The following is a 26,149-nucleotide window of genomic DNA, read 5'->3' as shown; positions in this document are numbered from 1 at the left end:
CGAGTACCACCTACAGTATGTGAGACAGACAGACATGAAGGAAGACGAGTACCACCTACAGTATGTGAGACAGACGGGCATGAAGGAGGACGAGTACCACCTACAGTATGTGAGACAGACAGACATGAAGGAGGACGAGTACCACCTACAGTATGTGAGACAGACAGACATGAAGGAGGACGAGTACCACCTACAGTATGTGAGACAGACAGACATGAAGGAGGACGAGTACCACCTACAGTATGTGAGACAGACGGGCATGAAGGAGGACGAGTACCACCTACAGTATGTGAGACAGACGGGCATGAAGGAGGACGAGCACCACCTACAGTATGTGAGACAGACAGACATGAAGGAGGACGAGTACCACCTACAGCATGTGAGACAGACGGGCATGAAGGAGGACGAGCACCACCTACAGTATGTGAGACAGACAGACATGAAGGAGGACGAGTACCACCTACAGCATGTGAGACAGACGGACATGAAGGAGGACGAGTACCACCTACAGTATGTGAGACAGACGGGCATGAAGGAGGACGAGTACCACCTACAGTAAGTGAGACAGACGGACATGAAAGAGGACGAGTACCACTTTCAGTATGTGACACAGAGGACATGAAGGAGGACGAGTACCACCTACAGTAAGTGAGACAGACGGACATGAAAGAGGACGAGTACCACCTACAGTATGTGAGACAGAGGACATGAAGGAGGACGAGTACCACCTACAGTATGTGAGACAGACAGACATGAAGGAAGACGAGTACCACCTACAGTATGTGAGACAGACGGGCATGAAGGAGGACGAGTACCACCTACAGTATGTGAGACAGACAGACATGAAGGAGGACGAGTACCACCTACAGTATGTGAGACAGACAGACATGAAGGAGGACGAGTACCACCTACAGTATGTGAGACAGACAGACATGAAGGAGGACGAGTACCACCTACAGTATGTGAGACAGACGGGCATGAAGGAGGACGAGTACCACCTACAGTATGTGAGACAGACGGGCATGAAGGAGGACGAGCACCACCTACAGTATGTGAGACAGACAGACATGAAGGAGGACGAGTACCACCTACAGCATGTGAGACAGACGGGCATGAAGGAGGACGAGCACCACCTACAGTATGTGAGACAGACAGACATGAAGGAGGACGAGTACCACCTACAGCATGTGAGACAGACGGACATGAAGGAGGACGAGTACCACCTACAGTATGTGAGACAGACGGGCATGAAGGAGGACGAGTACCACCTACAGTAAGTGAGACAGACGGACATGAAAGAGGACGAGTACCACTTTCAGTATGTGACACAGAGGACATGAAGGAGGACGAGTACCACCTACAGTATGTGAGACAGACGGACAGAAGGAGGACGAGTACCACCTACAGTATGTGAGGCAGACAGGCATGAAGGAGGACGAGTACCACCTACAGTATGTGAGACAGACAGACATGAAGGAGGACGAGTACCACCTACAGTATGTGAGACAGACAGACATGAAGGAGGACGAGTACCACCTACAGTATGTGAGACAGACGGGCATGAAGGAGGACGAGTACCACCTACAGTATGTGAGACAGACGGACATGAAGGAGGACGAGCACCACCTACAGTATGTGAGACAGACGGACATGAAGGAGGACGAGCACCACCTACAGTATGTGAGACAGACGGGCATGAAGGAGGACGAGCACCACCTACAGTATGTGACACAGAGGACATGAAGGAGGATGAGCACCACCTACAGTATGTGAGACAGACGGACAGAAGGAGGACGAGTACCACCTACAGTATGTGAGACAGACAGACATGAAGGAGGACGAGCACCACCTACAGTATGTGACACAGAGGACATGAAGGAGGACGAGCACCACCTACAGTATGTGAGACAGACGGACAGAAGGAGGACGAGTACCACCTACAGTATGTGAGACAGACAGACATGAAGGAGGACGAGTACCACCTACAGTATGTGAGACAGACAGACATGAAGGAGGACGAGTACCACCTACAGTATGTGAGACAGACAGACATGAAGGAGGACGAGTACCACCTACAGTATGTGAGACAGACAGACATGAAGGAGGACGAGTACCACCTACAGTATGTGAGACAGACAGACATGAAAGAGGACGAGTACCACCTACAGTATGTGAGACAGACAGACATGAAGGAGGACGAGTACCACCTACAGTATGTGAGACAGACGGGCATGAAGGAAGACGAGTACCACCTACAGTATGTGAGACAGACGGGCATGAAGGAGGACGAGTACCACCTACAGTATGTGAGACAGACGGGCATGAAGGAGGACGAGCACCACCTACAGTATGTGAGACAGACAGACATGAAGGAGGACGAGTACCACCTACAGCATGTGAGACAGACGGGCATGAAGGAGGACGAGCACCACCTACAGTATGTGAGACAGACAGACATGAAGGAGGACGAGTACCACCTACAGCATGTGAGACAGACGGACATGAAGGAGGACGAGTACCACCTACAGTATGTGAGACAGACGGGCATGAAGGAGGACGAGTACCACCTACAGTAAGTGAGACAGACGGACATGAAAGAGGACGAGTACCACTTTCAGTATGTGACACAGAGGACATGAAGGAGGACGAGTACCACCTACAGTATGTGAGACAGACGGACAGAAGGAGGACGAGTACCACCTACAGTATGTGAGGCAGACAGGCATGAAGGAGGACGAGTACCACCTACAGTATGTGAGACAGACAGACATGAAGGAGGACGAGTACCACCTACAGTATGTGAGACAGACAGACATGAAGGAGGACGAGTACCACCTACAGTATGTGAGACAGACGGGCATGAAGGAGGACGAGTACCACCTACAGTATGTGAGACAGACGGACATGAAGGAGGACGAGCACCACCTACAGTATGTGAGACAGACGGACATGAAGGAGGACGAGCACCACCTACAGTATGTGAGACAGACGGGCATGAAGGAGGACGAGCACCACCTACAGTATGTGACACAGAGGACATGAAGGAGGATGAGCACCACCTACAGTATGTGAGACAGACGGACAGAAGGAGGACGAGTACCACCTACAGTATGTGAGACAGACAGACATGAAGGAGGACGAGCACCACCTACAGTATGTGACACAGAGGACATGAAGGAGGACGAGCACCACCTACAGTATGTGAGACAGACGGACAGAAGGAGGACGAGTACCACCTACAGTATGTGAGACAGACAGACATGAAGGAGGACGAGTACCACCTACAGTATGTGAGACAGACAGACATGAAGGAGGACGAGTACCACCTACAGTATGTGAGACAGACAGACATGAAGGAGGACGAGTACCACCTACAGTATGTGAGACAGACAGACATGAAGGAGGACGAGTACCACCTACAGTATGTGAGACAGACAGACATGAAAGAGGACGAGTACCACCTACAGTATGTGAGACAGACAGACATGAAGGAGGACGAGTACCACCTACAGTATGTGACACAGACAGACATGAAGGAGGACGAGTACCACCTACAGTATGTGAGACAGACGGGCATGAAGGAGGACGAGTACCACCTACAGTATGTGAGACAGACGGGCATGAAGGAGGACGAGTACCACCTACAGTATGTGAGACAGACGGGCATGAAGGAGGACGAGTACCACCTACAGTATGTGAGACAGACGGGCATGAAGGAGGACGAGCACCACCTACAGTATGTGAGACAGACGGGCATGAAGGAGGACGAGTACCACCTACAGTATGTGAGACAGACGGGCATGAAGGAGGACGAGTACCACCTACAGTATGTGAGACAGACGGGCATGAAGGAGGACGAGTACCACCTACAGTATGTGAGACAGACGGGCATGAAGGAGGACGAGTACCACCTACAGTATGTGAGACAGACAGACATGAAGGAGGACGAGTACCACCTACAGTATGTGAGACAGAGGACATGAAGGAGGACGAGTACCACCTACAGCATGTGAGACAGAGGACATGAAGGAGGACGAGTACCACCTACAGTATGTGAGACAGACGGGCATGAAGGAGGACGAGTACCACCTACAGTATGTGAGACAGACAGACATGAAGGAGGACGAGTACCACCTACAGTATGTGAGACAGACAGGCATGAAGGAGGACGAGTACCACCTACAGTATGTGAGACAGACGGGCATGAAGGAGGACGAGTACCACCTACAGTATGTGAGACAGACAGACATGAAGGAGGACGAGTACCACCTACAGTATGTGAGACAGACGGGCATGAAGGAGGACGAGTACCACCTACAGTATGTGAGACAGACGGGCATGAAGGAGGACGAGTACCACCTACAGTATGTGAGACAGACAGACATGAAGGAGGACGAGTACCACCTACAGTATGTGACACAGAGGACATGAAGGAGGACGAGTACCACCTACAGTATGTGAGACAGACAGACATGAAGGAGGACGAGTACCACCTACAGTATGTGACACAGAGGACATGGAGGACGACGAGTACCACCTACAGTATGTGAGACAGACGGACATGAAGGAGGACGAGTACCACCTACAGTATGTGAGACAGACGGACAGACAGAGAGACAGGTGAGGAGACGTTAACAGACAGACATGGGCGCTCTTATGCAACACTACAGCTGAAACAGACTCCGACACTGAGAACTTAATTTCCCAGCTGTAAACACACACACACAAACACACACAGACACACACACAAACACACACACAAACACACAGACACACACACAGACAGACACTCAGACACACACACACACACACACACACACACACACATGCCTGTCCGTCAGCGGCTTGCTTTCTGTATGTGACAAAGTGTAGAAAACAGACGGCGTAGCGCACACACAGGGATGTTCACGTGAGAGGTGGCTGTGTGTGTGTGTGTGTGTGTGTGTGTGTGTGTGTGTGTGTGTGTGTTTATATGAGTGTGTGTGTACATGTGTGTGTGTGTGTGTGTATGTGTGTGTGTGTGTATATATGTGTGTGTGTGTACGTGTGTGTGTATATGTGTGTATGTGTGTGTGTGTGTGTGTGTGTGTGTGTGTGTGTGTGTGTGTGTGTGTTTATATGAGTGTGTGTGTACATGTGTGTGTGTGTGTGTGTATGTGTGTGTGTGTGTATATATGTGTGTGTGTGTGTGTGTGTGTATATGTGTGTATGTGTGTGTGTGTGTGTGTGTGTGTGTGTGTGTGTGTTTATATGAGTGTGTGTGTACATGTGTGTGTGTGTGTGTGTATGTGTGTGTGTGTGTATATATGTGTGTGTGTGTGTGTGTGTGTATATGTGTGTATGTGTGTGTGTGTGTGTGTGTGTGTGTGTGTGTGTGTGTGTGTGTGTGTGTGTGTGTGTGTGTGGTGTCATGGAATGTGGAAGGCATTTTAACTTGCAGCTCTGCAGTGTCAGCCTGCTCATTTCCTGAGTCTGCTGAAGAATTCTCTCTTTAGCCTTCTCTCTCTCCCCCCCTCTCTCCCCCCCTCTCTCTCTCACACACACACACACACACACACACACACACACACACACACACACACACACAATCAGTGTTGCAGGGTAAACAAGTTGCACATGCCAAGATGTTCCCGGCAGATAAGGAAAGTCAACTGTCCTTCCAGCCGACTACCAGAAGTAAACAACAAGGAGGGAAGCGCTGTACCGAGAGACAAGCCCGAGTGTGTGTGTGTCTGTGTGTGTGTGTGTGTGTGTGTGTGTGTCCGTCCCAAGTGCGTCTGTGTAAACACTGCCCCTACCTGCCATGTGCCTGCAGTTACATGTGCGGCACACCTTCCTTCCTGTGTTTCCATTTTACCGTGTAAAGCCCAGATCGGCACGTCGGCAGATTACTCACGTGTCAGCGTGCAGAAAGACATTGAAAATGAGAGACACACACAGACACACACACACAGACACACACAGACAGAGAGAGAGAGAGAGACTTTGGGTCCACATACCTTGGATTTGACCTTGGTTCTGCCTGGTTCTAGTCGGGGATCCACTCCCGCTACACCGCCCGTCCTTCTCCGGCACAGAGCCCTGGGTTTGGACCGGCAAGGGGCCGAGGCTCCCCTGTCCCGGGGGTCCGGTCCCTGAGCTCGGGGCCGGGTTAGACCCCGAGGCGCACCTCCCTGCCGGGCCGCCCTTGTTGGCCGCGGCGGCTCCTCTGCCCTGCTGCCTGGCGCCGGGCCCCAGCCTGGAGGAGACTCTCTGCAGGAAGAGCTTGTGTTTAGTGACGGCGTTCCAGCCGAGAGGCCCCAGCTCGGAGCTGCGCACCGACACCATGGTGTTAGCCATTCCCTGCTCCCAGTCCGAAATGTGCTCCGTAGGAAGCGGGGAGGGAATGGAGGGGGGGAGGAGGAGGAGGAGGAGGAGGGAGGAGGGAGGGAGCGTGTGCGTGTGTGTGTAAGACAGGGTGGGAGGAGGAAAAAGAAAAAAGGACGGACAGAAAGACAGGAAAGGGGTGGACTGGAAAGAGTGTGCCGCGATCTAAAGACGCGTTAAAAAAGTGGGGGGGGGGGGGGGGAAGGACAAAGAAGTTGCTATTGTGCTCGACATTCCCCTTGGGAACCACGGCTGGGCTTTTTCCTTTTCTTTTTTTTCCCCTCCCTTTCTTTCTTCTCTCCCCCCTCTCCCTCGCCCCGGCTCCCCCGCTGTATAAACAGCGGCACACATGGAGCCGGTTTGTCAGCCGGGGGCTGGCGCTCGTCTCGTCCGTCCTCGGGACCCCGACGCACGCGTCAGAAACCGTCCCGGGTCGCTGATCTGCAGCCGGACGCCTCGCGCCAGTTAGCGGACGCTGCCTGGGATCGGTTCTGGGATCGGTCCTGGGATCGGTTCTGGGATCGGTTCTGGGATCGGTTCTCGGCTTCTTCTTTTTGTTTTTTTAACTTTGTTTACTTCTCAACAGCGTGTGCTCCAAAAGAGAAGCCGGGTGAACTGAGGGACGGCCCCCCCCCCCCCGTCAGAACACGCTACGGTCCCGCCTGCGCTTGACGCCCTCACGGTGTCCCTCCGATACCCGCGGTCTCACCAGCCGGGCCCGGCGAGACACAAACCCAAACAGCCGCAACACGGGGCTTATTCGTGGAAGGTGAAGCGCCGCGGCGGGCTCTTCTCGCTAACGGCCCTCTTGACGGCTCAGCCGAGCCGAGAGGCCGAGCCCGAGGACGACTGCAGCCAGCACGCCGACGCTCAGCAGATCATGTGTGGACATGCTGGCTGGCGAGGAGACCGGTCCCAGCTGAAGCTGTGGACGAGAAGGCCGTACGGCATGACGGAGGCCAGCTGCACCGCTATAACACTAGTGTATAGAAACTGAGTTGTGTGGCATAGCACATCACTCACACACACACACACACACACACACATAGATGTACACATACACCACTTCCGGTGTGGAAAGATGGCGGCACGGATTCACGTTCACAGCGGCCTCACCCAGTACCGGCGATGCAGTGTCTTTGTCCACGTCTGCATCTAAGTTTTTGTCTTCGTTGTTGGCTGGGGGAGCCGGCGCTGGATCGGCTGGGAGAGCCGGCGCTGGATCTGCTGGGGGAGCCGGCGCTGGATCGGCTGGGAGAGCCGGCGCTGGATCGGCTGAGGGAGCCGGCGCTGGATCGGCTGGGAGAGCCGGCGCTGGATCGGCTGGGGGAGCCGGCGCTGGATCGGCTGGGAGAGCCGGCGCTGGATCGGCTGGGGGAGCCGGCGCTGGATCTGCTGGGAGAGCCGGCGCTGGATCGGCTGGGGGAGCCGGCGCTGGATCGGCTGGGAGAGCCGGCGCTGGATCGGCTGGGAGAGCCGGCGCTGGATCGGCTGGGAGAGCCGGCGCTGGATCTGCTGGGAGAGCCGGCGCTGGATCGGCTGGGAGAGCCGGCGCTGGATCGGCTGGAAGAGCCGGCGCTGGATCGGCTGGGAGAGCCGGCGCTGGATCGGCTGGGAGAGCCGGCGCTGGATCTGCTGGGAGAGCCGGCGCTGGATCGGCTGGGAGAGCTGGTGCTGGATCGTCTGGGAGAGCCGGCGCTGGATCAGCTGGGAGAGCTTGGTCTGCTGCGCTGTGGGCCCAGGGACCGCGGCCTTGCCCAGAGCTGCACCCGAGGAGGAAACACCGAGGGCGGTCTGACAGGACGCGGAAGTGGGGCAGGCTAAGCTAAGTGCTAGCCCATGCAGACCGGCGGGTCCGACAGTCCTCCTGCTGGCTTTGTTCCCTTGGACAGTGATTTTGTTGTTGTTTGGTTTGGATATGTGTGTTAGTGTGAATATGTGTGTTCTTGCAGTACTTGGATGTGTTTCTGCCTGTGTGTTGTGCTGCTGTGGGCTGGAGGAAACGGCGTTTCGTCTCATTTCATGTGCACAAGTACATGAGGTGAAACGACAGTGTTCCTGATTCCTGAGTCCTGATATCAGCATGTGCTTGCTGGTTGTCCATCGTGTCTGAAGGTGACCATCTTCCCCTATTTGTGAGTCCTTTGGTCCAGAGAAGAGGGGCTGGTCTGGCATCTCTTCAGTCAGTGTGGTCTTCATTTGGTCTTTGAGCTGCTCCTTCTGCCCACCAGCGGTGCGTTGACCAAGGTGTAGTTGGCCGTACAGCACTTCACGGGGGAGTCGTTGGCTGGGTGTGTGAATGACACGCCCAAGCCACCTGAGTTGATGGTGTTTTAGGGTAGACTCCACCCTGCAGCTGCCTGCCCGCTCCAACACCTCTGTGTGTGGCACTCTGTCCTCCCAAGTACTGCCGAGGATCCTCTGGAGACACCTCACGTGGAAGGCCTCCAGGCTTCTGAGATGGTGGCTGTAGATGGTCCACGCCTCACATCCATAGAGTAGTGTGGAGATGCACACTGCTCTGTAAACAAGCACTTTGGTGTGGAGACTGAGGTTGCTGTTCTGGAAGACCTTTCTCCTTAGACGACCAGAAGATGTTGAGGCTGGTTTGAGGCGGAGCTGAATCTCATCATCCATTGTGCAGGTGTTATGTGCATTGAATATCACTCACAAACGCACATGTGCATGTGTATGTGTATATATATACACATGCACATACACACACACACTCAGCTATATATGCACACATATAGTATATACACACACATGGCCTGTACACATCGAGGACTATGTCAGCCCCTCGGGTAAAGTGAGTTAAAGAATATAACTGGAACAGAGTCCAAACCGGTTGTCAGCTTTCTTGGTCCTTGCAACAACAATAAAATAAAAAATACAGGTTCCTGTACCTGTAGTTAACAACATATACCAAACCACAAATCAGATGTCAAAGGGTGGAATCCGGCTTTGTCAGTTTCACTAGTGTCTATGATTGTAACCTACAGCTAAAAACCATCAGCTGACTGGAGATCACTGTCAGGTGATTGACAGATTTATGTCTTGAGAGAGATATTTTACAAGTTTTGATCCTATGCCCGTGTGTGACTTGGTGTTGTTAATGATATACGCTGTTACTATGTGGGAACGTCAATAGGGTTAACTTATTCATTCATCTTCAGCCACTTCTCCGGGGTCGGGTCATGGTGGCAGCAAGCTAAGTAGGGCACTCCAGACCTCCCTCTCCCCAGCAACACCCTCCAGCTCCTCCTGGGGGATCCCAAGGCATTCCCAGGCCAGATTGGACATGTAGTCCCTCCAGGGAGTTCTGGGTCTACCCCGGGGTCTCCTCCCAGTTGGCTGTGCCTGGAAATGCTCCAAAGGAAGGTGCCCAGGAGGCATCCTGATCAGATGCCCGAACCACCTCAACTGGCTCCTTTCAACACGAAGGAGCAGCGGCTCTACTCCAAGCTCCCTCCGGATGTCCGAGCTCCTCACCCTATCTCTAAGGCTGAGCCCAGACACCCTACGGAGGACACTAACTTCAACCGCTTGTATCCACGATCTCACCCCTTCGGTCACTACCCAAAGCTCATGACCATAGGTGAGGGCTGGAACGAAGATTGACTTATAATTAAGAAAAAAAGTTAAGAGTCCCCTTCATTGCCAAACTATTAACTACAATAGAGACCTCATGCATCATTTTCTACTGGCCCTCATGAGGCAACGTTGACTTTAAAGCTTGCCTTTGAATTTGGAAAAGAGACACTTTGCTTACAGTACTTTGGTGTAGAGCTGCACACTGGGAGGCATGTGTACGAGCCGGTTTTCAAGGCAAATACTAAGTATATGCAAAGGGAGGGCTTGTTTTTTGTTTTGGAGATACTTTGTTAATCCCCGTAGGGAAATTACATTCTGCATGTAACCCATCCTAGCTGTGTAGCTAGGAGCAGTGGGCAGCCGCCGTGCAGCATCCGGGGACCGACTCCCGTTCTTCTTGCCCTGCCTCGGTCAGGGACACAAACAGGAGTATTAACCCTAACATGCATGTCTTTTTGTTGGTGGGGGAAACTGGAGCACCTGGAGAAAACCCACCGCAGACACGGGGAGAACATGCAAACTCCACACAGAGGACGACCTGGAATGACCCCCAAGGTTGGACAACCCTGGGGTTCGAATCCAGGACCTTCTCGGTGTGAGGCGACAGCGCATACCACTGTGCCACCATGCCGCCAAGTTGGTTGTGTAAGGCATTGGGCGTGAGTCCTTCTGTCCAACAAGACAAAAGTAACTGGGGGGGTGGGGGTGAAACAGATACAGGAGAGACAAGCTACCGATATGTTAAGAGACTGAAAAATGACTGAAATACACAAACACCCTTAGATCCCAGGTTATATTGCTCATAATGGAGCATTTATCAATCATAAATGCTCATTTTCAGCAGCTTACAATTCATTCTGTATTCTCCTCACCTCTGTTAACATTTATTTTGTGTAATGAAATCAATTTCATCATCTCCTCCTGTACTGGACTGAAGATAGGGGGGGGGGGCACAGTCCCCACATGCACATGCAGAGACATGCACACACACACACAGCTTACCATGCTCTGGTTCTTGGATTTTTCCTCCGGAGCCCTCATCCAGCCTCCCGGTGAAGAGCCATCCTTTGTAACTTCATTGGCATGGTCGTTCTTAGGCTCCTCAGCAGCAGCTTTATTTGAATCTTCTGTACCACATCCTGTGGATTCATCCGGTTCTCCTACTACACATACAATAGGCACCGCCCGCACGGCTTCTCTGGAAGCATCGCGGGGGTTCTCCTCAGCCACCTCTAAGCCCGAGGAGCCTAAGAGCCCTCCAACAATCACTTCCATCTTCCGTTCCTTCTCTGGTTGGGAAGAATCTGCATTTTGATCGGTTTTAAGGCTACTAAGGTGGATGTTTCGGCCTCTGACAGGTTTTCCTACCATGGCTGATTTGGTCTGACCCGCTGAAGACCTTTGTCTTTTCACCAAATCTACAATCTGCTGGTCCTCCTTCCTATGAACAGCCCTCTTCTCACCGCCCGGTACAGATTTATTCTAGACAGAAGAGGAGAGTAGAAGTTACCATGGGTAATGAGCACCCTCCCCACCTCCAAAAGACAAAATAGAATAAGTAAAAGATAAATACGCTTTGCTAAATCAAAAAGACATGGTTGAGTAGGCGAATATCTGTTAAGAACTGTAATCAGATTGGTTGCGTTACCAACCACCTAATAGATTAAACCAATCGTGTGTGACTTTAACCTTTGTGACACTAACAAATATGTGACTTTAACCAAAGCCCTTCCTAGTTTTGCCCAACTAATGTTTGATGGCCCGCTTTCAATAGTACCATGTGTGAACCGAATATTAGCAATGTTTAGAAACTACATTACATAGGTTATAATATGTTATAACATAGCTATAACAGTGGTGTAACATTTTCAGAGATATAAAAAAAAACAGTTCTACAGTTTTGGTGTGGGGTAGGGTCTTCTATATATAAAAAGCCCCATTTTATTTCATGACAGTAATTAAGCTTTTTTTGGTCAGGAACAATATGGGAAAACTACAAGCTATATGCTCTTTCGTCTGTCCTCTTAGATGAGCAGGTTGTCACTGATGGAAGCTAGAGCCACCACAATACACGAGTCAAGACAACAGTACATCAAGTATCACATTTAATCTAAGTAGCCACAAGTTCATTGTACCTGATTGGGTGTTTTAGGCAAGGACGGGGTGAGCCTTGATGCACCTGTGGACTTTACATTCTTTAGGTTCTGTGTGGAAACTCTTTTTGCTTCATGACTGAGTGGTTTGGCTGTTGTCGAGATCACGGTCTTTGAAACAGCTGAATTGGTGATGGCTAGCTTGGTTTTTGCCACCCTGGACGGCTGACTGGACTTTGGCACAGCAGGGATGTTGCCCGTCACACATCTTTCCGTTTCCTGTGGGGCAGGAGATTTGAACTCCAACTCTCGAGAATCTGACACAGGATTGGTAGGAGAGGACACGGAGACTGATGCCTGACAGATCTTGTCAAGGTCTTCAGAAGGAGAAGTTTCGGTCATATTTTGGATTACAGGCGCATGGATATTGCTGTGATCATCCACTGCTTCATCCATTGCTTGTTTCTCAACAAGGGGTTCTGTGGGACAGGCCATGTTGGGATTAACCAACCCATGCTGTGGTATATTCTCACCGGGGACACTCTCTGGCCCCTCCCCCTCTTTCTGAAGCTCAACACATTGGGAACCTGCAACGGCACGGTGCATCACATCTAGTTTCAGACTGAGGTCTGCAGTTGGTTCACTGACTGAGTCCTGGCTTAAGGACATTGTGATGGTGGTGTTAGGGGAAGGGGAGGTTGTACCTGAGCTGGCTTGGATAAATAGGGCTTCACTGGGTTGGCCACTTGAACTTCTCAGGGTCATGCTGCTTCTATTCCGTGCCATGCTGGAGCTGACGGACAGAAACGATGCTTCCTCTTCCTCATCAGTATCATCCATCCCATCGCCAGCCTGGATTTCTGTCGCATCAAGTTCAGCAGAGAGAGAATCTTGCCTTCTCTCGATGCTGCCTGCACTGCAGAGGTCATAGTTATCTAAAAGGTCGCTGTTTGCTGTCAGGGAAAGGGCCAGCGTCAGGTTGTCATCATTGTCATTGTGGGTGTCTTCGCAGCACTCACCGCAGTCAGCATCCAGGTAAAGCGAAGCCGAGTTATCGTTGGATACGGACAGTTCCATCGCTGATTGTAACTTTGCAAGGGAGACATCATCATTGTCAACATCATCTCTAGCATCACCTTTATCATGTTCTTCAGGCAGCCATTTTGAAATCGCAACATCAGTCGTTTTGTCCGATGTTGTTATCGTCATGGTGACCTCCAACATATCGTAGTCCACTGGGCTGTCTGTGTGACTGCCGCTGAGACTACTCAGACTCCGGAGCGAATCAGGGGATGATTCTCCAGGACAGGAGGAAGACACAGAGGAGGAAGTGGAAAAGGAAATGGGGAAGGCATTCCCATTTGGGTCTCCGGTGCCATTGAGGGAAAGTATCATGCTGGGCCCACTCTTCACCCCAACGGGGAAGCTCTCACTGGGCCGAGAGTCATTCATCTCTGAGAAGGAAGAGACTTTTGCACCTGATAACCTCCTCTATATGTGAGGTTGCACCTTTATCCTGATCCTTAATTCTATGCTGAGATATTATCTCTTCCAATTATCCATTTGCATTCCGTTTCTGACAACGGTGGGTCGAGGAACACCGGACAATTTTCTCAACAGGACTACAGTTGAATCATGTGTCACAGATCTAAGTTTTCTTCTGGTTTGGTATCGCTCTCAGATGATCGCTGTGCAATGATGAAGCTCCTTTGTGACCTTCATTATCATATCCATCTCTCCTGAATATCCTTTCTGTAAGTTACTGGTTCCATAGCAGACAACATAACCACACAAATAAGAAGTCCATCAGACTCTAGCAATTAGTTTTGTAAATTGTTATGTAAGATGGGAAATTTTTGCAGCTTTAACAACTATGTACTTGAGTTGCTGAACATTGAGTCATGGACTTGATTTGCGACCAAACATTTACAGCTCATAGTTCAGAGAGGGTTATCCTTGTGGCTTTGCCAAGTGAGCCTTTTCAGAATAATCCCCACTTGTTAAGGCTCTTCAAAAGTTCCTTGTTGCTTCGCCAAGGCAAGAATGACACTTTCAGGGCTCTTCCATAGAGAACATCTGAAACACGAGAATAAACAACTGTAAATACAATATTCCACACTTCATATTATACCCTACTTACAGCATCAATGAACATGCCATTGTTATAACCTGTGACTAATTTTACCAACATGAACAATTACAACACAAAAATAGTAATTTTTCCATAGCAGGCAGTATTATTTTCCATCTATGTGATTAACAATAAGGAACCCAATGAAACTAAACAGTAGTGCACTCAACTTACACAGAAAAACAAAACATTTTCTCATTCATGGGATGTTAGTGTATCCGTCCACTGCACCACCAGAGCACAACTTAAATGCTATTTCATTTATATATCTCTTGTAAATACTGCATACTCCAACGAAGTCTGCAGTATGCAGTACATGCAGTACACACCACATATATGTAGTGTGTACTGCATACCTTTGGGGTAATACCATTATAAGCAGTATATGCCTCATGCTGAAGTGATTCTTCATAATGCCAGGGGAAAACATCTTTGTTTACGAATTAGCAAAACTGTGTCCCTTAGGTCTCTACTGTAAATGCTAAAACATACTCCATTATGAAAGAAAAATACATTTGAATTTGACAGTGCCAGCTGCCGCTCCTCCCCGTCCACCAGAGGCAGAAATTATTTTATTGCCATGTTCATTACATGCACTAGATATTTAGCTTGGCATCGTTGGCAGAGAATAAAATAAGATAAAATTAAATTAAAGTAAAATAAGTGTGTGAAAAAATATATATAGAAAAGCACACACTCACAGATCTAGAAAAAATTAGAGAATACAAATGGTAAAAAGTAAGTCTGTCAGTAGGGGGCTGGGGGCAAGGGGCCTGTTGATTAGTCCGTAGGGGCAGGAGGCCTGTTGATTAGTCCAGGGAAGGCAGGGTGCCTATTGATTAGTCGAGGGGGGGGGGCTGTTTATCAGTCCGGCTGCAACAGGGAAAAAACTCTTCTTGTGGTGTGAGGTTTGGGTCCTGATGGACCCCAGCCTCTTGCCAGAGGGTAGAGTCTCAAAAGGGTGGTGTCCAGGGTGGAAGGGGTCGGCAACAATCTTCCCTGCCTGCCTCAAGGTCCTGGAGACATGCAGGTCCTGGAGAGCTGGGAGGCAGCAGCTGATCACCTTCTCTGCTGAGCGAATGATGCGCTGCAGCCTGCCCTGATCCCTGGTGGTGGCAGCAGCATACCAAACGGTGATGGAGGAGGTTAGCATGGACTCAATGACGGAAGTGTAGCAATTCACCATCAGTGTTTGTATCAGGTTATTTTTCTTCAGCTGCCGCAGGATGTACGTCCTCTGCTTTACTGATGAGAGATATTTAGCTCCCACTTGAGGTCCTGATCAATGGTGGTGCCTAGGGAGCAGAATGACTCCACAGTGGTAAATGGGGAGTCACACGGGGGCAGCGCTTATCCTGAAGTCCACCACCATTCTCCACTGTCTTCAGAAGGTTTAGGATCAAGGTTGTTCTGGCTGCACCAGGAGAAAAGGTGGTCAGCCCCCAATCTGTAAGCAGACTCATCGCCCTCAGGTATAAGTCTGATGATGGTGATGTTGTCCATAAACTTCAGGAGCTTGACAGATTGATATCTGAAGGTGCAGCCATTGGTGTAAAGTGCAAAGAGCAGCGGGGACAAGACGCAGCCTCGGGGGGCACCAGTGTTGATGCTCCGAGGGTCTGAGACACGTTTCCCCATCTTCATGTGCTGACTCCTGTTGGTCAGGAAGTCAGTGATCCCTCTGCAGGGGTGGAGTGGGGCTCGTGGAGCTGGGAGAGTTTGTCCTGGAGGGGAGCAGGGCTGATTGTATTGAATGTGGAACTGAAGTCCAAAAACAGGATCCTGGCGTAGGTACCAACAGAGTCCTAGTGAAGGAGGATGGAGTGGAGAGAGCCACTGTTTGGAGAATTTATCCCAGGCCAATTCCAAAATGCACCACAGAGCACCACAGGAGGTCATTCCTGCCTGTGGCCATCAAACTTTACAACTCCTCCTTCAGAGTGTCAGACACTCGCAGTTAATGGTCATTGGACTGGCCCTTCCACTTGTGTTATCCTGTCGGGTTTTGTTTGTGCTGCTTGTTGTGTGCTGCGGTGGTGCAGTATAGATAGGGTGTTATGTGCAACATGCTTGTTGATATATTTTGTTCTCATTTCTATTTCTTATGTTATCTTTTATTTCTATTTGTTTCTGTTTTTCTTGTTTCTATTTGTTTCTATTTACTTGTTATCTTGTTAGTTTTTATTTTTCTTACTAGAGCGTGCGTGTCTGTAGTAGAACCCAGTTTCCCCTCGGGGATGAATAAAGCGTTCTGATCCTGATTGTTCCCATGGGAAATAATGGTGGCGTAAACAATTATGGGATGGTTTTGATTGCTTGGAGATCATAAACTCCACACTTCACATTTTTGTTTATGTAGTATGCAAACATACGGTGTTCCCTCTGTGAAAAGGGTGGTGGTGGTGGGGGGGGGCCTCAAATGATAAATTATTCCCTGGAATGAGACATCTCAAATCACATAGAATGCCTTCTGGTTCCCTCTTTATAGCGTTAGTGGCAATTAAGTAAATTGAGGGAATTAAGTAATTTGACGTGACGGATTTATATTTCGAGGGAGTAATTTATAATACAAGGCACCGGATTATGATGTCATGGGAATGAGTTGTATTTTTTTGAACCACTAATTCCTTGACTGCTGGGGCCTCCATATATACACTTATCTTTGACACACTAGCTTTGCATAGTAATGTTGTGCATATCAATACTTGCATACTATTAGTAAGTACTATAAACAACTTGGACACAGACAGACAAGTAGCTTTTGAATGACAGCAAACCTTTCCAAAGAAGGCCAACATAGGTTTCATTAAGCTACACAGAACAGCTGTTGGCTCCAGACAATGGGATGAAAAGGGAAGGAGACACAGCAGGAGGTGGAGGGAGTAGAAGAAAAAACAGTTAAGGAGAAAAGAGGGGTCGGGATAGGAAGAGAACAAAATAAAGAAAGAGAAAGAATGAAAAAGAGGGAATAAATAAAAGAAAACATATGAGCCAAGGGGGACGCGACACGTGATTCTGCACTAAATCATGAAACGCTGCACCCTTCAGGCCAATATGGAGAACTTCACCTTTAGTGCATTAGTAACAGGGACCACAGGAACAAATAATGTTGGACTATCCATCCATCCATCATCTGAACCACTTATCCTGCTCTCAGGGTTGCGGGGATGCTGGAGCCTATCCCAGCAGTCATTGGGCGGCAGGCGGGGAGACACCCTGGACAGGCCGCCAGTCCATCACAGGGCCCACACAGACAGACAGACTGACACACACACACACACACACACACACACACATTCATACCTAGAGACAATATAGTATGGCCGAGTCACCTGACCTACATGTCTTTGGACTGTGGGAGGAAACCGGAGCCCCCGGAGGAAACCCACACAGACACGGGGAGAACATGCAAACTCCACACAGAGGATGACCTCCAAGGTTGGACTACCCCGGGGCTCGAACCCAGGACCCTGCTGCTGTGAGGCGACCGCGCTAACCACCGCGCCGCTCAACCTGATTGTTATTTACAAAACAAGATTGCGGCTTTTCCCTGCATGAAATAAAGCTCATCAAAATAGATTTAAATGAATGACTTTCCAACTAAACCAGTCACACACAAACAGACACACACAGCCAAACTGCGAGAAGGAAGAGATAGGCATTGATGGAATGAGAACGAGCCACAGATGGCGACAGAGGAAGAGAGCGAGGGAGGCTGTCAGCAGCCAGAACGATGCAGAACTAGACAAATGAGATGAGGGAAACCTGTAAGTACACTGCCTTCCTCCACTGAAACCAAGTCCGCGTCTGCTGATGGAAAATACTTGAGATTTCTGAAAACCCAGTTGACCCAAATCTGAAGCATTAGCATGAATATATTCAGGCTCGGACAAGCTGCAATTACGCCGGTGATGTCAGGCAGGTCATCTTACTGTACAAATAGTGGCTCCTGTTTGGTTTGTGTGTGTGTGTGTGTGTGTGTGTGTGTGTGTGTGTGTGTGTGTGTGTGTGTGTGTGTGTGTGTTCAGACCCAAGTTTTTGAAACTTTTCTGGTGCTGATAGTGGAGACTGTGAAAGGCCCGTCCTCCTCGTCCTCCTCCTCCCTCACCGTCTCTATTTCAACCAGATTCCCTCTTCCGAGTTTCTCTTGGCATCGCTTCTGAAACCACCCTATCTTCATCTCATACTCTTGATAATCTTCACAAACACAATTTGCATGAAATGTAGCAGCACGGACACAACACCCAGACAAATTGGGGGTGGGGGGGGGGTATGTCTTCGGCTGTTATCTGCATGTGTCCACAGTTTTCTCTCCCCCCCCCCCGCCTTTTCTCCCCAGTTGTACTTGGCCAGTTACCCCCACTCTCCGAGCCACCCCGGTCTCTGCTCCACCCCCTCTGCCGACCCAGGGAGGTGCTGCAGACTACCACGTGCCTCCTCCGATACATGTGGAGTCGCCAGCCGCTTTTTTCACTGACAGTGAGGAGTTTCACCAGGGGGATGTAGTGCGTGGGAGGACCACGCCATTCCCCCCAGCTCCCCCTCCCCCCTAAACAGGCATCCCGACCAGCCAGTGGAGGCGCTAGTGCAGCGGCCAGGACACATACCCACATCTGGCTTCTCAACCGCAGACACAGCCAATTGTGTCTGTAGCGATGCCCGACCAAGCCGAGCGTAACACGGGGATTCGAACTGGCGATCCCCGTGTTGGTAGGCGACAGAACAAGACCTCCAGGCACCTGCTGTCAAACAAGACCTCCAGGCACGTGCTGTGAGCTGTGTGAGCTGCTACATGAGGATGGGTGGATGTTAAAATGTGGGTCAGACAGACAGAGACAGCTATATAAAGGCGACGGGATCCAGGACACTTCTCCAACTCCATTATCGGGTAATGAAAACTGCATCCCCCGGGCAATCGATGGAGGGCAGTTGATGCACTCCCAGGTAGTAAAGAACAGAAAGGAGAGAGAGAGAGAGAGAGAGAGAGAGAGAGAGAGAGAGAGAGAGAGAGAGAGAGAGAGAGAGAGAGAGAGAGAGAGACTGCCACTATGTAGACGACTCCCCACTCGCCCTCACCAGCAGCTTTGGACAGGAAGTCGTGAGAATGCACAATCGTGCATACTATTGACTTTCACGTTACAAAGACCTGAAGGTTGCTGATGTCATGGAGGGAGGTTTAACTGGCCGTCATGTGATGCACATTGTACTGCGTTACATACTGTACTGCATTACATACTGTACTGCATTACATACTGTACTGCATGATGATCTACTTTCAAAATGTACTCCATCACTAATAAATGACTGATTATGTTGATTGATTGAGCCCTTGGAAAGAACCCCAGGCTCAAGGGCATCTGGGTGGTGTGGCGGTCTATTCCGTTGCCTACCAACATGGGTATCGCCAGTTCGAATCCCCGTGTTACCTCCGGCTTGGTCGCACGTCCCTACAGACACAGTTAGCCGTGTCTGTGGGTGGAAAGCCACATGTGGGTATGTGTCCTGGTCACTGCACCAGCGCCTCCTCTGGTCAGTCAGAGCACCTGTTCAGGGGGGGGGGGGACTGGGGAGAATAGCATGATCCTCCCACGCGCTGCATCCTCCTGGTGAAACTCCTCACTGTCAGGTAAAAAGAAGCGGCTGGTGACTCCCCATGTATCGGAGGAGGCATGTGGTAGTCTGCAGCCCTCCCTGGGTCGGCAGAGGGGGTGGAGCAGAGACCGGGACGGCTCGGAAGAGTGGGGCAATTGGCCAGATACAGTTGGGGAGAAAAAAAAAAGGGGGGGGGGATCCAAAAAAGAACCGCCGGCTCAGAAGAGTGTGACCACGTCCTTGTATTGTCGCTTGTTTCCAGCCTTAACAAATGTGTTGTCCAACCAAAAGATCTGGAAACAACAACTGAAACACAGACAGGCGGTCAGCTTACCTACCACCTGTCTGTCAGCCTGTATGACTGTCTCTGTGACGCCAACCAGCCTGAGTCACTGTTCTAATGAATTAATCATTCCACTTCCTGTTTTCTGGAGCCCAGGCCACCTAGTAGGTCAGAGGCAAGCCTGTCTACCTGCCTCTATCTGTCTGTCCGCCTCTGTCTGTCTCCCTGCCTCTATCTGTTTGTCCGCCTCTATCCTCTATCTATCTGTCTACCTCTATCTGTTTGTCTGCCTCTACCTGTCTACCTGCCTCTGTCTGTTTGTCCGCCTCTATGCTCTATTTAGCTGTCCGCCTCCATCTGTCTGTCTTCCTCTACCTGTCTACCTGCCTCTTTTTGTCCACCTCTACCTCTATCTGTCTGTCTGCCTCCATCTGTCTGTCTGCCTCTATCTGTCTGTCTGCCTCTATCTGTCTGTCTGCCTCTACCTGTGTACCTACCTCTGTCTGTCTGTCCACCTCTATCTGTCTGTCTGCCTCCATCTGTCTGTCCGCCTCTATCTGTCTACCTGCTTCCATCTGTGTCCACCTCGATCTGTCTACCTGCCTCTATCTGTCTGTCTGCCTCTGTCTGTCTCCCTGCCTCTATCTGTTTGTCCGCCTCTACCTGTCTACCTGCCTCTGTCTGTTTGTCCGCCTCTATGCTCTATTTAGCTGTCCGTCTCCATCTGTCTGTCTTCCTCTACCTGTCTACCTGCCTCTTTTTGTCCACCTCTACCTCTATCTGTCTGTCTGCCTCCATCTGTCTGTCTGCCTCCATCCGTCTGTCTGCCTCTATCTGTCTGTCTGCCTCTACCTGTCTACCTGCCTCTATCTGTTTGTCCGCCTCTACCTGTCTACCTGCCTCTATCTGTCTGTCCGCCTCTGTCTGTCTCCCTGCCTCTATCTGTCTGTCCGCCTCTATCCTCTATCTATCTGTCTACCTCTATCTGTTTGTCTGCCTCTACCTGTCTACCTGCCTCTGTCTGTTTGTCCGCCTCTATGCTCTATTTAGCTGTCCGCCTCCATCTGTCTGTCTTCCTCTACCTGTCTACCTGCCTCTTTTTGTCCACCTCTACCTCTATCTGTCTGTCTGCCTCCATCTGTCTGTCTGCCTCCATCTGTCTGTCTGCCTCTATCTGTCTGTCTGCCTCTACCTGTGTACCTACCTCTGTCTGTCTGTCCACCTCTATCTGTCTGTCTGCCTCCATCTGTCTGTCCGCCTCTATCTGTCTACCTGCTTCCATCTGTGTCCACCTCGATCTGTCTACCTGCCTCTATCGGTCTGTCTGCCTCTGTCTGTCTCCCTGCCTCTATCTGTCTGTCTGCCTATGTCTGTCTGTCTGCCTCTATCTGTCTACTTGCCTCTATCTGTCTGTCCGCCTCTGTCTACCTGCCACTATCCATTTGTCTGCCTCTGTCTGTCTGTCCACCTCTATCTGTCTACCTGCCTCTATCTGTTTGTCTTTCTGTCTGTCCTCCTCTATCTATCTACCTGCCTCTATCTGTCTGTCCGCCTCTATCTGTCTGTCTGCCTCTGTCTGTCTGTCCATGTGTCTTCTAGATAAACTCGGATATACTGTGAGGCAGACCGATGTGCTGGCTGTCTCTCTGGGCGTACACATGGCCAAATAAACATTAGATGACTCCAGTATAACAGCTACAGTTACATGCAAATCATCTCACAATGCAACTAGAACATAACCACAAGGAAAATGATTCACAAGATACTTTAAACATGGAGAGAAACACATTATCTCACTTGGTTCTTTTTGAAAAGTTCCTCAATGTACAAGATAATGATAACCCCACTGCACAACTACAGGATCTGTTTAGATGACGAGAGAGAGAGAGAGAGAGAGAGAGACAGAGGGGGACAGGGCGGGACTAAGGAACGAGACCTAGACAGAGAGGGGGGGATAGCGTGAGTGAGTGTGAGAGAGAGAGAGAGAGACAGAGGTGGGGATAGAGTGAGAGAGAGTGAGAGAGAGTGAGAGGGGGGGATAGAGTGAGTGAGTGTGAGAGAGAGTGAGAGAGAGGGGGATAGAGTGAGTGAGTGAGTAAGCGAGAGAGAGACAGAGAGAGAGACAGAGAGAGAGAGAGAAAGAGGTGGAGATAGAGTGAGAGAGAGTGAGAGAGAGTGAGAGGGGGGGATAGAGTGAGTGAGTGTGAGAGAGAGTGAGAGAGAGGGGGATAGAGTGAGTGAGTGAGTAAGCGAGAGAGAGACAGAGAGAGAGACAGAGAGAGAGAGAAAGAGGGGGGATAGAGTGAGAGAGAGAGAGTGAGAGAGAGGGGGGATAGAGTAAGTGAGTGTGAGAGAGGGGGGATAGAGTGAGAGTGAGAGAGGGGGGATAGAGTGAGTGAGTGTGAGAGAGAGTGAGCGAGAGAGAGAGAGAGAGCAAGAGAGAGAGAGAGAGATGGGGGAATAGAGTGAGTGAGAGACAGCGAGAGAGCAAGAGAGAGAGAGAGAGAGAAAGAAAGAAAGAGGGGGATAGAGTGAGTGAGTGTGAGAGAGAGTGAGCGAGAGAGAGAGAGAGAGAGAGAGAGAGAGAGAGAGAGATGGGGGAATAGAGTGAGTGAGAGACAGCGAGAGAGAGAGGTGGACAAAGTAAAACCATGGTCCTTAATTAGAATTAGGTTGCGTGAACAGCACATTTCCTGTAACATGAAGCCTTTATAAGCTTTCCTGAGCTGTAGCACTTAAACTGGCCTCCACACACCCAACCAACCCCATCCAGCCCCAACCAACCCCAACCAGCCCCAACAACCCCATCCAGCCCCAACCAACCCCTACCAACCCCATCCAATCCCGACCAACCCCATCCAACCCCTACCAACCCCATCCAATCCCGACCAACCCCAACCAACCCCATCCAACCCCTACCAGGCCCAACGCCCATTTATGTTCACATCACTTGGACAGACTTTTGAGTTTGGTGTGTGTGTGTGTGTGTGTGTGTGTGTGTGTGTGTGTGTGTGTGTGTGTGTGTGTGCATCAACAGAGTTAATCCACAAGATTGACGACCATTGCTGAAAGGGCCACTGCCATGCATTAGGACATGCTTGTCAGGCAAGATAAAGGAGAGGTGGAAGGAAAGAGGAGCGACAGGGGATGAACTGAGAGAGAGAGAGAGAGAGAGAGAGAGAGAGAGAGAGAGAGAGAGAGAGAGAGAGGAAGACTTAAGAGTGAGAGGGAACGACGAGCGAGACTCCCGCTACAACATGAACAATTAACCCACATGTACCAAAGGTTACCTAATCTAATGCACTAGAGCTTCTGCTGTGGAGCAGTGAGGTCATTATAAAACCCACTAGAGCTACAGACCCTCACTGACTAACTGGTTTTCTTTTGCTTCCTGTTTCCCACGATATTTTGGCCAAATGAGAGGTATGGCGGGGGTCCGCGGTGGTGTAGCGGTCTAAGCATCGGCCGGTACTAAGCAAAGTGCCGGTACTTTCCAGTAATGGAAAACGAAAAAGTCGAGACGAGTTGAGCCGGTACCATGCAGTGGAAAAGGGGCGTTAGTCTGCTGTATTACACAGGAACATCGAGATTAACTCACCTACCGGCTTTAAATTCATGGCTCCTATGACTTGTTTGACCTATGACTGAAGTAGGAGAGAGAAAAGGAGAGGAAGAGAATGGAGGAGGAGCGGAAGAGGGAGAAGACGTGGCAGGAAGAGGAGAGAGAAAAAGAGAGGAAACTTCAAGAGGAGGAGAAGATATGCGGATAATGTCAATGGATGCTGAGAAGGTGTTTGATAGGAGCAAGCCTAGCTTTATATTTCAAACGCTAGGAGCCATGAATTTCAGGGAGATTCATCCAATATACCAAAACGCTTTTTAATGCCTCTAAGACTCAACTCTTAACTAGTGGGGTCTTGTCGGATGCTCTCTCACTCTCAGGAGGGGTCCGACAGGGCTGTTGCATCTCGCCACTGTTATTTTCTGTCGCCATCAAACCCCTTGCTATCGCCATTCGAGCCAATACTGCCATCTCTGGTATCAAATTTGATACTTCTGAGCACAAAATATCTCTCTACGCTGACGAATTGACCCAGCTGATTCGGTCCCTCCACTTCTTCGATGTCTCCAAGAATATAGTGCAGCCTCAGGATGTAAAATAAACTTATACACAGGACTTGAACACTAGAACACTCACTGAACCACTGAAGGTATGTCCTTATGGTTTTAAATACCTGGGCATAAACATCAGAAAACACCATGACAAAGTTCTCCAAGACGACTATTTTAATCTCTTGGAGAAAATTAAGACCGACACTCAGAGATGGACCAACATGCCACTGTCCCTCATTGGTAGAGTGAACATGATTAAAATGAATGCATTTCCAAAGCTTACCTACCTTTTGAATGTCCCCCAGACCTTTTTCAATGAACTCAGCAAAGCTATCGCCTCATTTTTATGGCAAAATAAAATCCCTAGAGTAAAACGCTCTACTCTCCAGGCCCCTTATACCAAAAGCGGTTTAAACCTTCCCAGTTTCAGATGCTACTATCTGGCATCTCAGTTCCAGCCGATATGGATTTGGCTGCACGCTGAGGGTAATGAGGTTAGATGGCTATCTATGGAACAACATGAGCTGAATACTACTCCTTTCTTGGGCACAAAGAAAAGCCTCTCATCAATCACAAAGAACCCCATGATTTTGAATACCTTTGGGGCGCAGCAGTCTCACATAATTTTGGGAATAGATCAGAATCAGAATACTTTATTCATCCTCAAGGGGAAAGTGGGTTAATTTCCCAATTAACCCCACCCACAAATCCCACCCACAAACAAACAAAAAGTTTCAGGGCATATCGTCCCTTAATTTTCTTTTCACTACATTATTAATCCCCCGTGGGGGAAATTCCTTCTCTGCATTGAACCCATATATCCTGGCTGTGCAGCTAGGAGCAGTGGGCAGCCGCCGTGCAGCGCCCGGGGACCAACTCCAGTTCCTCTTGCCATGCCTCGGTCAGCGACACAGACACTAGTATGGAGGAGAAGGAGGAAGGCGAGAGGAAACGACTGGAAGAGGCGAGATTAAAAGAGAGGAAGCGACTGAAGGAAGGAACGAATGAGAGATGAAATGACTGGAGGAGAAGGAATAGGACAGGAGGCACTTGGAGGAGGAGAGAGAAAATGAGAGGAAAAGAATGGAGGAGGAGTGGAAAAGGGAGAAGATGTGGTAGGAAAGCGAAAAAGAGGAAATTTCAGGGTGCCAACAGAGGAGGAGGAAGGAGAGAGGAAAAACGACTAGAAGAGGAGAGAGCAAAAGAGATGAGGGAACTAAAGGAAGAGGACGAACGAGAGATGAAATGACTGGAGGAGAAGGAAAAGGAGAGGAAGTGCTTGGAGTAGGAGAGAGAAAAGGAGCGGAAACTTCAAGAGGAGGAGAGGAGAAAAGAGGAGAAATGGTTAGAAGTGAGAAGGAGAAGCAGCAGGAGGCAGAGAAGAGAGAGAAAAACTCAGCTCCCACCAATACAAGTACATCCAGTACATCCAGTACATCCAGTACATCCAGTACTCCCTTCACAGGGTAGACGCCTGGGTCGGACCCTTTAGTTGACTGGTTAGCGCAGTCACCCATGGCTACCCGGGTTCGATTTCCGGCTGCCCCCTGAATTCGCTACATTGGTCATTACACTACACAAATAGTGCAAAAAAACAAACAAAAAACCAACTGCAAATGATTCACATTTTGCAGCAATTTAGCTTTCCACATTTTGAAATCCTTATTTCTCACTTGCTCCAGCTTGTATGAGCTGGTTAAAGCTCCTCCAAAGCCCCTCCACGGAATGGTGTGCTGGGATATACAGCCCATGGTATTTAACGAAATACACCAAACATTAGAAAGCCACTTCTGAGGATGTAACCTCTGAAATTAAGTCAGTTTAAGCACAAAAAAATTCAGTCCTTTGCCATCCTTCCCATTCCACAGTCCAAATGACACATTTAGCCTTCACGTCCTTGAGCTGAAGTGTTTCGTTCTTCGCATGCAGGGCTTTCTAAGTGCCGACTGAACTAAAACAACCCCTCTTTGCCTCCAT

The 26,149-nt window shown here is 49.8% G+C and overlaps 1 protein-coding gene across 1 annotated transcript in view; it reads right to left on the bottom strand.

Moving 5' to 3' along the window:
- Positions 1-6,336, bottom strand: part of LOC130112875 (microtubule-associated tumor suppressor 1-like) — a 153,239-nt gene extending 146,903 nt beyond the window's left edge. Inside the window, exon 1 of the mRNA XM_056280393.1 lies at positions 6,000-6,336. Within this exon, the coding sequence (XP_056136368.1) occupies positions 6,000-6,327 (328 nt within the window). The 5' untranslated portion in view covers positions 6,328-6,336. The remainder of the gene's footprint in view (positions 1-5,999) is intronic.
- Between the last annotated feature and the right edge of the window lie 19,813 nt (positions 6,337-26,149).

This window comes from Lampris incognitus, chromosome 5 (genome assembly GCF_029633865.1).
Source record: "Lampris incognitus isolate fLamInc1 chromosome 5, fLamInc1.hap2, whole genome shotgun sequence".
NCBI classification, from domain to species: domain Eukaryota; kingdom Metazoa; phylum Chordata; class Actinopteri; order Lampriformes; family Lampridae; genus Lampris; species Lampris incognitus.
The sequence above is the reverse complement of the archived record's forward strand: the minus strand, read 5'-3'. Positions and strand labels throughout refer to the sequence as shown.